We start from the raw sequence: 15206 nt of genomic DNA, 5'->3' as shown, positions 1-15206 counted from the left end.
ATACATACATACATACATACATCCAAAACAACGGAAATAAACATTTAAAGGTGAACGACGATTGGCATTTTGATGACATTTGTGTTCGAAAACATATTAAGTGACAGAAACACATTTTCCTTCAATATAAGGACAGAGGCTGGATTAATATCTTCTTACACATGAGGAGATATTCCTGCCTCAGGGTTTTCGTTAGTAACCGGGACCCGGGTCAAATGACCCGCTTACTGCACGTACATGACCCGGCTTCTTTGCGACGCTCAGTAAAAAAAATAATTAAATTTAAAAAAAAAAAATTTAAAAAAAAAAAATTACGAAAAAAATCGAGAGGAATAAACACCCACAACCAGGTCAGGTGTGATTGAAACTGTCACAGCAGTTAACTGTTGGTAAAAACTACAAGAAGTTGAACATTAGTAGTATGGTCGAGGAGATGAGGCCGAGGGGTGGGTGAGAGTAGAGGTAGGCGATGGGCTTCTCTTGACATACAAATTGTTGCTCAACAGAGATAAAAGCTGAATAAAAAACAGAAGGTTCTATCACAGACCTAGTTAGGTATTTTTTGGCAGTAAAATCCTACTCACTTTGTAGGTACCGTAGACCTATTATCATTTTGTTATGATCGCACTTCATTTAATGCAGCAAGTGCGTCACACCCTTGCTAAGTTCGGTTCAGTGGCATAGCTACCTTCCTAGGCTCCATGACCCGAGTGTTAATAAAAAAATTCAGGAGAAAAAAAGAAAAATAGGACAGAAGAAAGGGGTGATTGGGAGGGGGCAATATCATTGACCAAACAACTGTATATTGCACCATTTTGCATCTAGAGACTTTTTAAATTGCAATTTTCCGGCAAAGGGGAGGGGGAACCCCATGTCCGCGTACAGACAGTCCCGCCTACTTTTCAACTTGACCCACCTACTTCATTTCTTAACAAAAACCCTGTGCCTGTACAATCATCTTAAACACTTGAAGAAAAGTGAAATAGTGTCTCGGTGAAAACGTGAACTAAATTGTGCATCTCGGAACATTCCGTTTATTTACAAAGCCTGGGAACTAACGGCGCTATGTAAGTATGAGGTTCTGACAAACAGTACAAACTCGTAAAAGGATATTGAAATAGATCATATGGATCTATGAATAAGTGTTTAGTGAAAATTATCCCGAATTATTTTACTTCGTCTAGTGGAAGACCTATGTAGACTATTGTTGTACGTCTGTAAATGAAAGTTGTTGTAGAAGATATTTGTTCTTGGAAATTGGTAAGTAGCGTTGGTGTAATATTCCGGTAAACTTTCAAGTGCAGTTATAGGCAGGGTAAATATCTTTGAAATATATATGATTGATTCCAAAATGATTTTTAATCCATCGTTTTGATGGTTTGTTGTGTTACCTTGAAGTAACCCTAGCTCAATGTCCAAAACATGCGTTATTTTCTCCTCATACACTCATAGGAGTGCTAGCTCCGTGGTTAACGCCGGTGCCTTAATTCTAGTAATAAGGTCCCCGTTCGAGTCACTCCAAGATTAATGTATGTCGTCCAGTTACAGAGTTGATGACAATTGACAATTCATAATCAAGGACGTTAAATATGAATATAATAGACTGACTTCGGTCAGCTTGCGGCTTTGATAAGCCAATGATGGCTTCTTCGCGAGTTCCAGCTTGCAGGAGGATCTAAAATACATACATACATACAGACATATACATACATACATACACAAGACATTTTACCTGCATATGAAATACAATGTTTTACGTTCATGGCAATTGTAGTTTAAGTATCAACATGTCATATATAACTATACGACATTCTGGCTTTCCTATCGATTATTACATTCCTTGTGAGGAACTGAATTGGTTGATTCGAAATAACGTAGTTCATTCTCTCTCAATAATAACAGTCCAACACTTAATGGCTAACTATGGGTCAACCACTGCTATCCTTTAATGCATTAATGAATAATGGGGACACTGTTAAACAACTATGCTGCATTTAGAGAAAGGCTGGATCTCGAATGAGATACCAAAATTAAATTAAGTGAGTGATTGGAAGTAAAACAGCCAAAGTTTGGTTTTTGCACAAAACAATCTTTCACTAATCTTAGTATACTTTAATATAATTTTAAAATATAATATAATTATATATAAATATAATTAAATATTGATTCTGTCTTGTCCTTTACTCCGATCAATGCTTTGATCTGAACATGTAGGAAATACCTGAGAACCCTTGCTTTAATGGTAGTAAACGATAATGACAGAGAAGGACATTATAGGATAAATATAAAACCATTATTAAACACCACATTCTTCCTTTTGCTTCAAGAACCGCCACTGGATGAAGTAGTAGAATTCATAATCTATTGCAAGGTGTTTCTTGATAATACCCTTAGTTAACTCACTTACACTTTGAATACCAACCGTTCGAGAGTTTTTTATGACACTTTGAATTCTTTCGTCATTTTCAAGTTTATCAAAGGCTCCTTGAAATAAAGAAGGTCTAATCTTTTCTAAAACTCGAACAAAGTCGTCAATTTCTTCCAAAATTCCGACCACTAAATAATTGTTTCTGACATTATTTTTCGCCCTGAGTAATGCTGCGGGTGACGCCGTCTTACAGTCGCTATGGTAACCGCAAAATTGTTTCACGAGCGTCCCTTTCGTATATTCAGCCACGCATTCTGACATTTTGTTTTTGACGCAGTCATCAAATATTTCGTTTATATCGACGGACTTAGCTTTGAGGTGTCTTTCCCAAGTTGCGTCGTCGACTGTTTTGGCGGTGAGACGATCACCAAACCTCCTATGATAGAATGATGAAACCAGCCGTTGCATAGGATCGCGAATCAGTCCAATCCGGAGTAGCGCCGTCGATTGTACAGTATCCGCTTGTACAAAACGTGCATTTGTGTAAAGAAACCCGGCTTTTGTGAATGGCTGGATCATTCTAGTAATGTATTGTCGAGGAGCAATTTCGCTTCCATTTTCCAGAGAGTAGTTGAGCGCGGATTTGACTGTTAGATCATTCGGTTGACTTAGAGCAAACATCAAACTCAGCAATGTGCGACCACCGCACTTTGGTACTGAGCCGAAAATGACAATTTCTTTTAAGTTAGTGCTGCTCACCCTGTTCTGCTCACATGGTCGAGGGAAATGTTCTGTTTTAGATTCATCATTCTTTGAATTCCTGTCGGAATCATTTTCGGCGATTTTTGGATGATCTTGGACCGATCGTCCATCGTAAGCCCGACCTCGATTAACGGAAGATTGACCAACTTCATATCCCAAGTTCCATGCCAAGTAGCCCATTGTTAACCACAGGCATACCGTCAGAGCATAAACTGGATTTCCTAATTTCAATGATTTCATTTTCACTGAAACGTGTTTAACAAGCTATGACGCTTGCTACGAATAACATGCCCGTACTTGTTATATTATGATAACTAGAAGTCCACACAGATTGTTTGAGTAACCTCGGATCACGCATCAAATCGACGCAAGATAACCAAAAAAAAAAGTTTCTTAATTCAAAGAAATTTGCTCGTGAAATTCCGCATGCGAACTCTCAGAATAAAAGATAATCGAACATTCGTTTTCACATGGCTCGTTGGTCATTCATTATGAAACACGGATTCACGATTCTGTGTAATTGATTACGTTTCGGCCTATACGGATTGATATCTAATCAACAACTTCAGGTGTCCAGTTTAACTATAAACAGAAACAACAACAAAAAACTGGTAAATAACCATGCATGCAGTCAATGTATTTCTTCTTGACTGCGCGGTCCGTTTCTTTCTTACTTGATAAAACCTGTCTGTAAACTCTGTGCTCATCTAGTAATTTCGTCGATTTTCTCTGCAGCTCATCAGGTTAGTATATAGAGCATGGCTGGCATACTAACTTTAGGACATATAGGCTACGTACAACGTGTAAATCCTTCATGCCGTGCCGTGATGTGGACCTTACCGTACAGCCAATCGTGTTATAATTTGATATACATCTACGCTTTATCTGCCCGTTTATATACTAATAAACTAACTGAACTGGTAAATGTCAACCCGCATGTACAAACACCGAATTTAGCTCTCTGGTAAAGTTCGATCAACATTTAAAGAGCAAAGGTCGAATTTGTAGTGGCAGCAAAACGGTAATCTTACCGAGCTAAATCAAAAGGATTAATCTTAGTCGACAACGGTAGGCAACGGCGTAACGATTTACCTGGGGCCCGGGGCCAATGAATAAAACGAACGAAGCGTTCAATTGCGAGCGCTGGGCCAAGTTGTGTTTTCTTATACCATGGACCCCCCCCCCCCCTTTTTTTTAGAGTTCGGAGAGTTTAATTAATCAATTGTTAGTCATTTGTATATTTCAACTATTCAACATTAGAATCAATCGCACAACCCCTCCCCTGGACGACTAAACACGTTACCCCCTTCCTCAGTACAGAAAAAAAGGTGACTGTGCCCAGTCTTGTTTGCTTGCTTTCCAGCAGAGTGCACCGTATATCATTCTCGTACACACTCAAACACACCGATTTATACAATTCGCCACGTTTTGTGAACTCAATTTCAACATGTGATATCAGTATCACTTGGAAATTTCAGCAGGCACGGGAATTAGTTTATCTCATTCTTCAAAATTCTTCAAAACCCCACCCTTATATGCTTCGTAACCGTCAGTGTACTTCAGACTAATCTAAAGTACATGCAGGTTTATGCTCTTGTTGTGCACGGTTATCTCTATATACCTGTCCAGCTCTGGTAACCTTTAACTAGATCCCCTATATATATGATTAAGTCCCATATAGCCAAACCGAGAAAAGTCAATAAAAGTAGATAGATCAAATTTCACGGAAAAGCAAATATAGTATGTGATATCTTATTGACCTTTCAAGGAATCGTATAAATGAAGATAGTCGTACGTTATGCAAATTAAAGAACTTCTTGGCATTGCATATATTTTTCCAGTATAGGTTTACTCCTGCTCTAAGTATAAGCAAATTAAGAAAGTTAGCCTGTGGGAAGTACATTAATAAATAATAACGACAAATTATCGATAATAATCATGAATTCGTCATGATATAAGTTGACTGTATATATATATATGATCAAATGAGATGAAAATTCAGAGAAGAGTGAAGTCATTCACTGGCATCCAACTATAATTGATAAAATCCGGAAGAGGTAAAAAATTGTCAGTGACGAAAGCTGCTGTCTTGCGAATATCTTTCCACTGGCGGTCAGATGAATCTGCGAGACCGACCGTAGTATCACAATGATTTGGTAACCACTCTGTTCAAATTGAAAGGTTGAAAATTCAGCAAAAATAATTAACGTTTATTACTACAAAGCATTGCAGACTATATTTTGAACAGTGTAGCCATAATGAAAATGAATTATCTAAGTTAATAAATTAATTAATATAAACACGTTTCTCACTACAATCAGGTCACATTCGGTTACCATAGCAATAATGGTTGAATACTTTGCGAAACGAAACATGGTGTACAGGCCTATACTAGTTTCTTCACTACAGTTACTATAAACGATGAAGCCCTTATATTATGATCCCAAGATGACCTAGTAAAGGATGAAGTGCGTATCATAGTATTTTGTTCGTTATGCCGAAGTACGATAAACACCGGAATTTTCTTTATGAACTATAAAAAATCAACAAGATAGTTTCAATCAAAGTTCGTCTTCATTTTTATGACCAGATGTGGACGACTATTTTGCGCATTCATTGTCGGGATCATTTGATATGTTACCGACCGTTATTGACTTGTATTGGGGGTCAATTGATGGTCACCGGTACGAATGGCTGTTCAACCAATCACCAACCAGTTCTTAAACGTCTGACGATGCTTCCTGATTTAATCGTTAACAGCAATCAATCATAACGTCGATTAACATTGCCAAAATTTTGCAGGGAAGTGATTTCGTAATTAAATTTGATAATCGTTAAAGGATTTCTTTTCTGTATACAATCAAGTTGACATTTCATGGTTTAACAGTGTCGTTCAGTTACGAGGTCATAGGTCTCCCTCATAGTAATGCTTCAAGCCGAGGACATAACTATATAAACTTACTTACTGTGAGATTGCCTCAATTAAGACAATCTTGTTTATTTCCGCCAAGGGTTGAAATGTCAAAGATATACGCTGAAAATCTGTAAGAGCTCTTCAAGTAAGAATTTCGACGGAGAGTTATTGAAAAACAACAATATCATTTGAGTTCGTTACAAGCGTCCGTAGTAGTATGCATGTGATTGTGTATATAAAATATCGTTACCCAAAGAACTAAGAAATATTCGCGTTAGTCATCTGTTAACTTGATATTGGCTCAATTGACACACGCATCAGTGGTTTCTTATAGTGGAGTTTTAACTTCGAAATTTCGAGGTTTTGTGTTTCGAGGTGTTTAATTTCTATTTATATAGAGCGTTAACTATATATGTTGCCAAACCTGGATTTTGTGGTCAGTGAGTAGACGAAGCGAGTCCAATCTCAAAACAAGTTTAGATTCTGAACTTTTAGGATCGGGATCAGTGTCAAGCGAAGAAGATGAAAGGGTGAGTTGATAACTATATACAAAGTTACTGTATCAGCACAATCGGAAAACTTCCGTTGTGTATATATAGCAGGTTATTCCTTCATTGGAGCTAAGGTTCGTTCATACCGGCTATTGTTGGTTCACAACATATATCTTAATGCTTTAAGCTTTGACATCCAATGAACAGATTAACGACCGAATGTGATATCAAAGTAATTGTTCATGGGACTATAAAGTGTGGGGGGGGGGGTGTTGAGGATTGAGGGTCGCTGCATACAAGGGGGGAGGGAGGGTTCAGTCGGGGTATATTTTACATTCAGTTCCCATCCCTACTGTGAGACCAATCCCTGGCACTTACACGCGGATCAACAGGAAGAAAAGGCTACAGGGTGATATCACTGTTGTCGACAAGCCGCCTTTTGCTTCCTATTCGCAGTTCGTGTGTAAGCTAAGAATACATGATTGTACGTCATTGCAGAACAAAGAGTAGCACTTTTATATGATTTCGCCCCTTATTTGCGATACGCAGAATCCTACAGTTGAATGCATCACAAATCATATATAAATGAAAACGGGATTATGCGTCTATAACACAATTCCACTCCGCCATACAATTACTAACCATTGCATATGACACGGCAGAGACAATAAACACGGTGGCCTTGTATTATAACCAGAGTTCAAAATTGTGTTATATAATTAGCAATAAGAAAACAGGTCAGAAAATCCCACTTACAAGCTAATGATTTTTTTTGCACTATGGGATTTTAATAAATAATATATCAAGAACGTTTTCAAAAGCAAAGAGGGAAATCTGATTTAATATGGCCAATCCGGTGACTCAAACTGGATTGAAGTTAAATATATTTTTCCATCTTTGCCAGTCCGCACGTGGCTTGAATTAAGTGGTAATATCTTATGTAACAGTTATACTTTGTTATGATGCCGAAGAAGTAACCGCCACAGAAGTTTTTTTTTTGCTCCAATCTGCATTGGCATTACCCTAAAGGCCTCAAATATGTTAGATTTCCCTTTCACCTCCCATCCTCCCCTCACGTTTCCATCCCTCCCTTCCCCTCCATCTCCACCCTCCCTTCCCCTCAAATACTGGTCATTCGTGTCAAAATGTCAGTAGGTATTTTAGAAACAGACTCTATCCAAGAAAAAGTTGATGAGAAATAATACTATACAGGGGCGGACTGTCCTACCGATTAACCCGCTCGGAACCGGTGCACCGCTGGGTCCGTGGCGCCGAAGGTGCCAATTAGGGCGCTACCGTGTCATGCCGATGGGGCCGATTTCCTCTGAGTCGCGAAAGTTGCTATAATTTCTGCCGAGACGCCAAATGCGCCGCTTATTTCAAGGCATAATGCATTGTGCCCCCGATTGTGACTCTCAGATAGTAGCAATAATTGTTTTCCACCGTCCGCCCCTACATTAGCCAGCAATGCTCAATGTCGATTAATAATTAATAACAATTTAGATTGCATTTACAGCGAACCTGTGACCTTCTGAAACGTTCATCGGAGATGTGTGACTTCCATCATTCTATAATGGGTTGCAAAACACCCAGCCAGGATAATAAACAGAGCTTGTGTTTGTTTTTTGTATGAAACCAAGTCACTGGATAATTTAGTTTTGTGTATATAACATCGATTAAAATGATGCGATTAGGTATAAATGGTTGCGTTATTATCTTCGGTTTCTAAGTAATCAAGGTTAAAGCAAAACAGGTTTGTCGCTAGATGCATGTTTATCTTTCAATATGGATGATAATAGTAACTGAAAATATTCAGGCGTGTATGGCAAGCCATGTGGGACAAACACCGCATAATATATCCGCGTATTAATTCGAATATATACGTGTATTAATTGGAATATACATGTGTTGTACATGCGTATGGTTTCGCTTTTGAAGCGATCTCGCGAGCCCGCCAAAATATTTATCGTTGATATATGTACACAGCAAGAGCGGAAATGTGTTTTCGTGTATATTCTAATTAATCCGTGCATATATTGGATTTAATCCCCATATGTATTCTATTTTAATACGTGTATATATTCGAATTAATACGTGTATATATTCGAATTAATACGTGTATATATTCGAATTAATATGCGGATATATTTAAGCCATATGATTGGCTAATAATATATACGCGTATATATTCCAATTAATACGCGTATAAATTCCAATTAATACGCTGATATATTATGCGGTGTTTGTCCCACATGGCTTGCCATAGGCGTGATGTGTGTATTGTCACAAACAAATGTACACAACCACACAAAGTGAGCGTGTTTTCTTGTGCTTCTATATATCTGGGCTGTTCGATATAGCTCTGTCCTAGGGATCATATATGGGATATACCGTAGTAAAGATTAATGGTATAAACATACCGTGTGATGTTGGGACGTTATGTAATAAAATTGACTACCATGGCGGTGAGATGTGCCATCTTAGTATAGCGTGGTGGTGGGTGCAGGTTCTTTTTTGTTGGGGGGGGGGGGGGAGGGTGGTGGCCAAGAGCAAGTGAAAATGATCGTTTAAACTCATTTCAGCATCACCATTGGTATTTTTTTGAACTCACTTCAGCACGAATCAAAATTATAGGAGCGATGATATCTTGGCTCTCCTTAATACAGCTGTCCCCCCCCCCCCCCCCCCATTTTAATTAACTCTGTTGTCTTCTCCTCATCATGACTCCTCTAACAGACCCTCACTACCCGACTCAGTTTCCTCCCACAACCACTTACCACATCAGTCTCCCATATATATCTCGTCAATGATGAACTTCTTTTGTTACGTTATTGAAAGCGCTATGAGAGTTCTCTGAATATAAATCATTTCAAGACTCATGTCAAGTTTCATATAGTCCTCCTTGGTTCAGTGCATGGAAATGATAACCAGACTCCTGCCCGATGCTGTTTACGAATCTTCTATTACTATATGTAAATGAACGTCTTAACTGCTAATGATAATATTTATCACGGGAAGCATAAGTAGTCATATTCCAGAAAACATTCATATATAGCGCCTAAAATCAATCAAACTGATAAATATCATTATTGTTATGATTTGAACGTCTTCATTTCCTAGTAGTCTTTTAACCACTTAATACTTCCATCACTTAAACGGAGACTGGATTGGTGTGTTTCCCATTTCACGCGCACGCATTAATAAACAGGCTTGAATAGATATTCGAGTGTATATACATAGACATACCTATATATATATATATATAATTACTTATATCATCCTACCTTGGTAATAATCGGAAGCATTAGGCTATAGCTTAGATATACTCGAGGGATAATATGGCAACTCGTCATAATGACAGAGACGAAATAAGGATTGCTGCACCGTGAAAATAAATAAGTCTGCTTTGGCAATCATCATTAAAGGTATGAATGAAATATTTGACGCCGTTTAATTGCGCAGAGTATATATGCCTAGTACAGAAAATGTAAACACACACTCGCACACACACACGCGTATACACACGCACAAACGTAGCATACACTGACCAGCTGACCGTGTTCTTAGTATAACTGAGTGGACCTACACGGCTGAATGAGGAAATGTCACGGGCAAGTTATTTATCAAATACCCAGTTAATATATGTATGTCACTCTGGTTAGAGACTGTTGCATAGATAGGAGCTGGTGGCTGTGGAAATACTTGAGAAGTACCATTACGTAATAATTTGTTTAATGCCTGCAGCTGGTCGTTCTAAACTAAACGTTAACCTAACTTGACTCTTATGCAGGTACAAACCTTTGTTTTCTTTCTTTTGCGTCATTCCAATAGGGTAATACGTCACTCTTGGTTGTTGAAGAACCAAGAGAGGACATATAGTCTCTTCATCTCCATCCTCTCCATCCCTCCCCCTTACATTCCTCTCACCCACGCCCCTTCAGAACAACTTTAACAGTTTCAGGTCAAATGAAAAAAATATATAAAAAAAACAAAGAATATGTGAGAACCTAATTTACTTTGCTTCTGGTGTCACCTAAACAGGTATACCGACAAAAAGCCTTGATGGACTCCAACGTGGATTGGGAGAATGAAATGGGGGAAGTCAAACGTTGCTTTTCATGGTCGGATAGCAACATTTTTATTCAATATTGAATGCATGTATAGGCCTATATACGAAGGTGTCTGAGCCAAAGACAAGACTGAGCAAAAGGAATCAACACCCATGGACTACAGGTTTAGGCATTGGCTTTATGAAGGAGGTGTTATTGGTCGGGTGTATCCCTCCACCTTCTCATCCTACTCTTACCCCCCCCCCCCCCCCACCATCACCACGTATACACCCGCGTGATTTCATATAGGTTGCTTAATTAGATATCCCTATACAAGTGAATGAACACAGAAAACTGCATGACAGTTAAATTACAAGCAAACTTGAAAAGAGCAAAGAAACGCCATAAAAACCCGATGCGTAATGCTTATATTAGATTACATATAGTTGTAACCGGTGACGTTAATTCGGATAAGGATTACCGCAGTCTCAACAAGTACAGACATAATCACACTGTCCTGCCTGTTGTACACTTTCATGAGCCATATTGGCTTTAGGAAGTACAGGTATACCGAGTTGCATTGTAAAAAAAAATGCAAAGTACATTATTATTCTGCTTATCGTGCTGAAAGGTTGAAACACGTCTCCTAAGACATTAGACTAAGACTGAATTGTTGACTTGATACAATCAATAAGCTTATTGATGGTAATAGACAAAAGGTATCGTGTGAGGTTTTATTTCCCCAAATACCGTCTGACGGCGGCAGTGGCGTAGGAAGGTACTTTTGAGTGGGGGGGGGGGGCTGAAGACTGATGGCCGGCCTGGGGGAGGGGTCTAAGGGGAGGGGGTGTCCCCGTCCCCTTTGGATTTTTTTTGCATTTCCGGGTGGCCTCAGATGCAATTTGGTGCAATATAGCACACTTCAACACCCACTCCATTTGTAAACTTAATTTTGTATTTTCACCTGGCCTAAGATGCAATTTGGTGCTCCAAATGAGATTTTTTTTCTCATTTGGAAATGAAAAAGGGGTTTTCTGACTTGCGAACCGGGGGGGGGGGGCCGAATGATACTTCCGCCCCTCCACATTTTTCACTGGGGGGCGGGCGCCCCCAGCCCCCCGGTTCCTACGACCTTGGACGGCGGTACAATCCTGTGTGGTGATGCACGGTAACCGCGATGACAATTGGCGAGGGGTGACAAAATGCTATATGAATGGATAACTGTGATTTTGATTTATCCCACTTTGCTAGGAGGTATGTAGCTTCGTCTAGATGTTGTCAAAAAATTGATTAGATTCCGCCAAAACGACATTTGAAACGCCAAATGGCTTGTGCGAAATCGCATAATGCATGCATAAATTTTCCTAACATCTTGCGCATGCGTGTACTAAAAAAGCACAGTTCCGTTTAAAAAAGGGTCACGCCATGCTTCCGAAAACAAAGTTGGTATCTTTAGTTTGTTATTCTAAATCAAATTGTACCAGTTTGTTCTTGTGTTTTGTTGTTGTTATTGTTAAGGCTGCAAATTGAATTGGGTACAATTGGGTACAATTCGACAGTCAAAACACCGCAACTATTAATTGTGTGTATCAGCTCAGGTATATGTATAACGCAGTGAGCGTATATAACTGACGAAATGTGCAATAGTCGCGGTTAGAGATCATGTAGATTATAAACGGTTTGTATTGTAATTAGACAGGAAACTGAGAAAGTTATCCAAAACAAGAAGAAGAAGAAATATTCAAATAATCCCTTGTTTGCTGAGACTGAGTTAATTGAGAAATTACGATCTAAAAATAAATAAAATCTTCAACCCGCTCATTTTCAGTTTTTTGTCTTATCTTTCATTATACCAGGAAAACATTTATATAACAACAACAAAATACAAAGATCGGATATTGAAAATACATGGAAAACTTAGAAAAAGAAGGGTTCTTAGAATTTTTCATATAGGACACTATAGCAGTCACGTTATTGCTTCCTCGTGCCTTGTACATGGTGTAACAATCCAAGATCAGCATATCACCCATACAAAACAAATTTCAAATAAGCATAATATTATACTATAGGCCTATAGTAAACCTGTCCAACTCAAATGCACACAAATTAAAAATAAAATGTCACTAAATAGTCTAAAAAGCAATTATATTTCATTATTAGCTTCCAGTCACACGCCTACCCGTTCCTCATCTCACCCCTACACCTACCCCCCCACCCCCTCCCCTCTCTCTCTCTCCATTCACACTGGAAACGATTGTGTATCTGCCACAACACTATAACCGTTTAATCATTGCTACGCGTGTCGATCTGTCAGCTTTACAGCTCAAAGCAGCATTCACTTTAACATTGCAGTGCATAAACTCTTTATTTTTTACTATTAATTTGTGGGGGGGGGGGGGATCTTACAAAGAATTTCATTTTTATTGTTGCCGGTGAAGCAGTGGGGTTTTGTCTATCTATATGAAACGTTTCCCATGCGGAGCAATATTTACTGCAGTAATAATGTTTTGCTGGATGAAATATTCGCAATAAAGGACGCTTTTACTTATATACAGCAAATTTTACTGGTGACAATAAGGTGACAGTAAAATTCATATATGATTTCGCCTGGATTCACTTCACACTTTGGGAATTACTTTTCATGGAAGTAAAGAATATGTTCGTGTTCTTGTAGCCTAATTCTAGAAGCTATATTATTATAAAGCCAGGGTGTTGAAACCTTCATGCAAGGTAAAGTCCCGATGGTGGCTGTAAGCAAGGGCGGCGGAAGCATTTTTAATCTGCGGGGGGGGGGGGGGGCACCGACATCAAAGGGCACTTTGCAGAAATTCGATTGGACTGATGCAGCCTTATATTGAGTACCCTTTATAACTCTTATTGTACTAACTTATTTGCGTATACACATCACTCCATCAACGTCCTGCCCCCCCCCCCAAGGAAAATATGCATACTAGCACTGCAATATCCAATGTGCAAATTGGGAAACAAGGAACAAGTTTTCTTTTGAGACAAATGAGGTGAAAACATGCTAGTTGCTAATGTAGGAATCTTCCGAATTGAGTATATTTCTTGTTAATATCTTAACAATTTTTTTCCATTCGAAAAAGCCTGAGTTTGACCCACAGAAATTCATTAAAAGTCAGGGGCGTAGCCAGGATTTGCAATGTTGTATGCACGACTATTTGAGCGGAGCGTCACCATCAGTTGGCGCGGAGCGTACAAGAAAATTTTTGGTTTTACAAACCCCTCAGATGGCCGGAAACGTCCCTTCCCGAGTGTTCATTCTGGTTCCCTGGCCTCTTGCTAACTTGAGACACCTCAATTTTTATGTAGAAAAAGGGCACATTTTTAACCTGAGGAGAAGTGGGGGGCACGTGCCCCCTGTGCCCCCCCGGTTCCGCCACCCTTGGCTGTAAGTCTATGCATGGAGGTAAAACAGATTTACCTCCATCCATGGTCTTTGTGATTTATGATAAATCGAGTCATTCGGCTCAACAACTGTACCATAACGATGTTTTCGTGTTCTACAAAACGCACGATATACTCCGTTGGGATTTTAATTCTTTGTATATAAATCGATTGTGGTGGTTTTCCCGGAATCAAATCTCACTCACGAAATCACTTTCCATGTTTTTTTCTCGAAATTTCTAAACTGTAAAAGGAAGTGGAAGTGAAACATCGATAAGTAAGAATTCATTTGATGTCTTGCTGAGAATTGAACAAGCTTTGCGGGAAATCTGGTGGTTGAAGGCTTTCCTGTCAATAGGTTAATCGTGACCTTTGAGGTTGAGTTATGCTATAGTCTCAGCATGGAGCTCTGTTTATAGCTCCATGGTCTCAGTCAGTTACAGAGAGAATACCCGAGACAAAAAATGGACATGAATTATGACTGTGCAAAGTTCCTCGGGGTCATAAAATAAAGAAGTATATGGAGTTCTCGTTACACACTTTACTGTGCTATCATCTCTCTATCTCTATATAGCGTATATACAGTACATTTACATTGGGAATGTCTGTGTCTTATTGCTCGTCTTCGCGTGTGACAGTCGTACCATGGTTACTATACGACTGAGGTGAAATATAAATACTGCATGGATTCGAATCGTATTGGATAATATACTTATTTGGTTTTCCATTACAATTCAGGACTGAATCGGGATCTTTCTTTTCTTCTGTTGGAGAAAAGGTAAACGGTTTTCTTTCAGGCTGTGATTAAATTATAATATTGAAGCTTAAGTTCTCCCGGTGTTCAGTCAAATATACATCAGAGTGGGTATTTCTTTGATAGCGTTAATTTAACCCGGTGGGTGGTATCCCAAAACGACCAGTTGTAACGTGTATGGTATGGTACGAATGATTATTATTATTATTATTCAGGGCATGGTATATAACCGTCATGTGTTATTTAAACACCTTCTTGCTTTGAGTGAGGAGTTACAGGTTCTGGTTCAGCACATAATTATTGTTGAATTTGGAAAGAGGAAGTGGAAAGGGGAGAAGATGTAGATGAGGGGAAGCTATAGGGGATAGAGGAGAGAGAGAGAGATATATGCTGGTGGTGAGGGGGTATAGAGATATGCTGGCGGTGAGGGGGTGGGTGGGTATACTGCTGAACCTATGAG

At 39.0% G+C, this 15206-nt stretch overlaps 2 protein-coding genes across 3 annotated transcripts in view; one reads left to right on the top strand and one right to left on the bottom strand.

The window, feature by feature from the left end:
• Positions 1 to 308: 308 nt before the first annotated feature.
• Positions 309 to 4173, bottom strand: LOC139971280 (uronyl 2-sulfotransferase-like). The gene has a single exon (XM_071977599.1). It carries the CDS (start codon positions 3368 to 3370, stop codon positions 2297 to 2299), a length of 1074 nt encoding a protein of 357 aa, XP_071833700.1. The 5' UTR covers positions 3371 to 4173; the 3' UTR covers positions 309 to 2296.
• Positions 4174 to 6321: 2148 nt separating this feature from the next.
• The window catches only part of LOC139971281 (adenosine receptor A2a-like), a 15429-nt gene continuing 6544 nt past the window's right edge, over positions 6322 to 15206 (top strand). Inside the window, exon 1 of one of the 2 annotated variants that reach the window (XM_071977600.1) lies at positions 6322 to 6574. The gene's annotated coding sequence lies outside the window, so the exon portion shown is untranslated. Of the gene's footprint in view, positions 6575 to 14313; positions 14771 to 15206 lie in introns of those variants that run through there. The other variant, XM_071977601.1, reaches the window with a different exon arrangement.

This window comes from Apostichopus japonicus, chromosome 8 (genome assembly GCF_037975245.1).
Source record: "Apostichopus japonicus isolate 1M-3 chromosome 8, ASM3797524v1, whole genome shotgun sequence".
Taxonomy (NCBI): Eukaryota; Metazoa; Echinodermata; class Holothuroidea; order Aspidochirotida; family Stichopodidae; genus Apostichopus; species Apostichopus japonicus.
The sequence above is the reverse complement of the archived record's forward strand: the minus strand, read 5'-3'. Positions and strand labels throughout refer to the sequence as shown.

What these genes read in the sequence shown, in the direction of transcription:
- LOC139971280 (XM_071977599.1), bottom strand. Translation starts at nt 3,370, where the DNA reads ATGAAATCATTGAAATTAGGAAATCCAGTTTATGCTCTGACGGTATGC.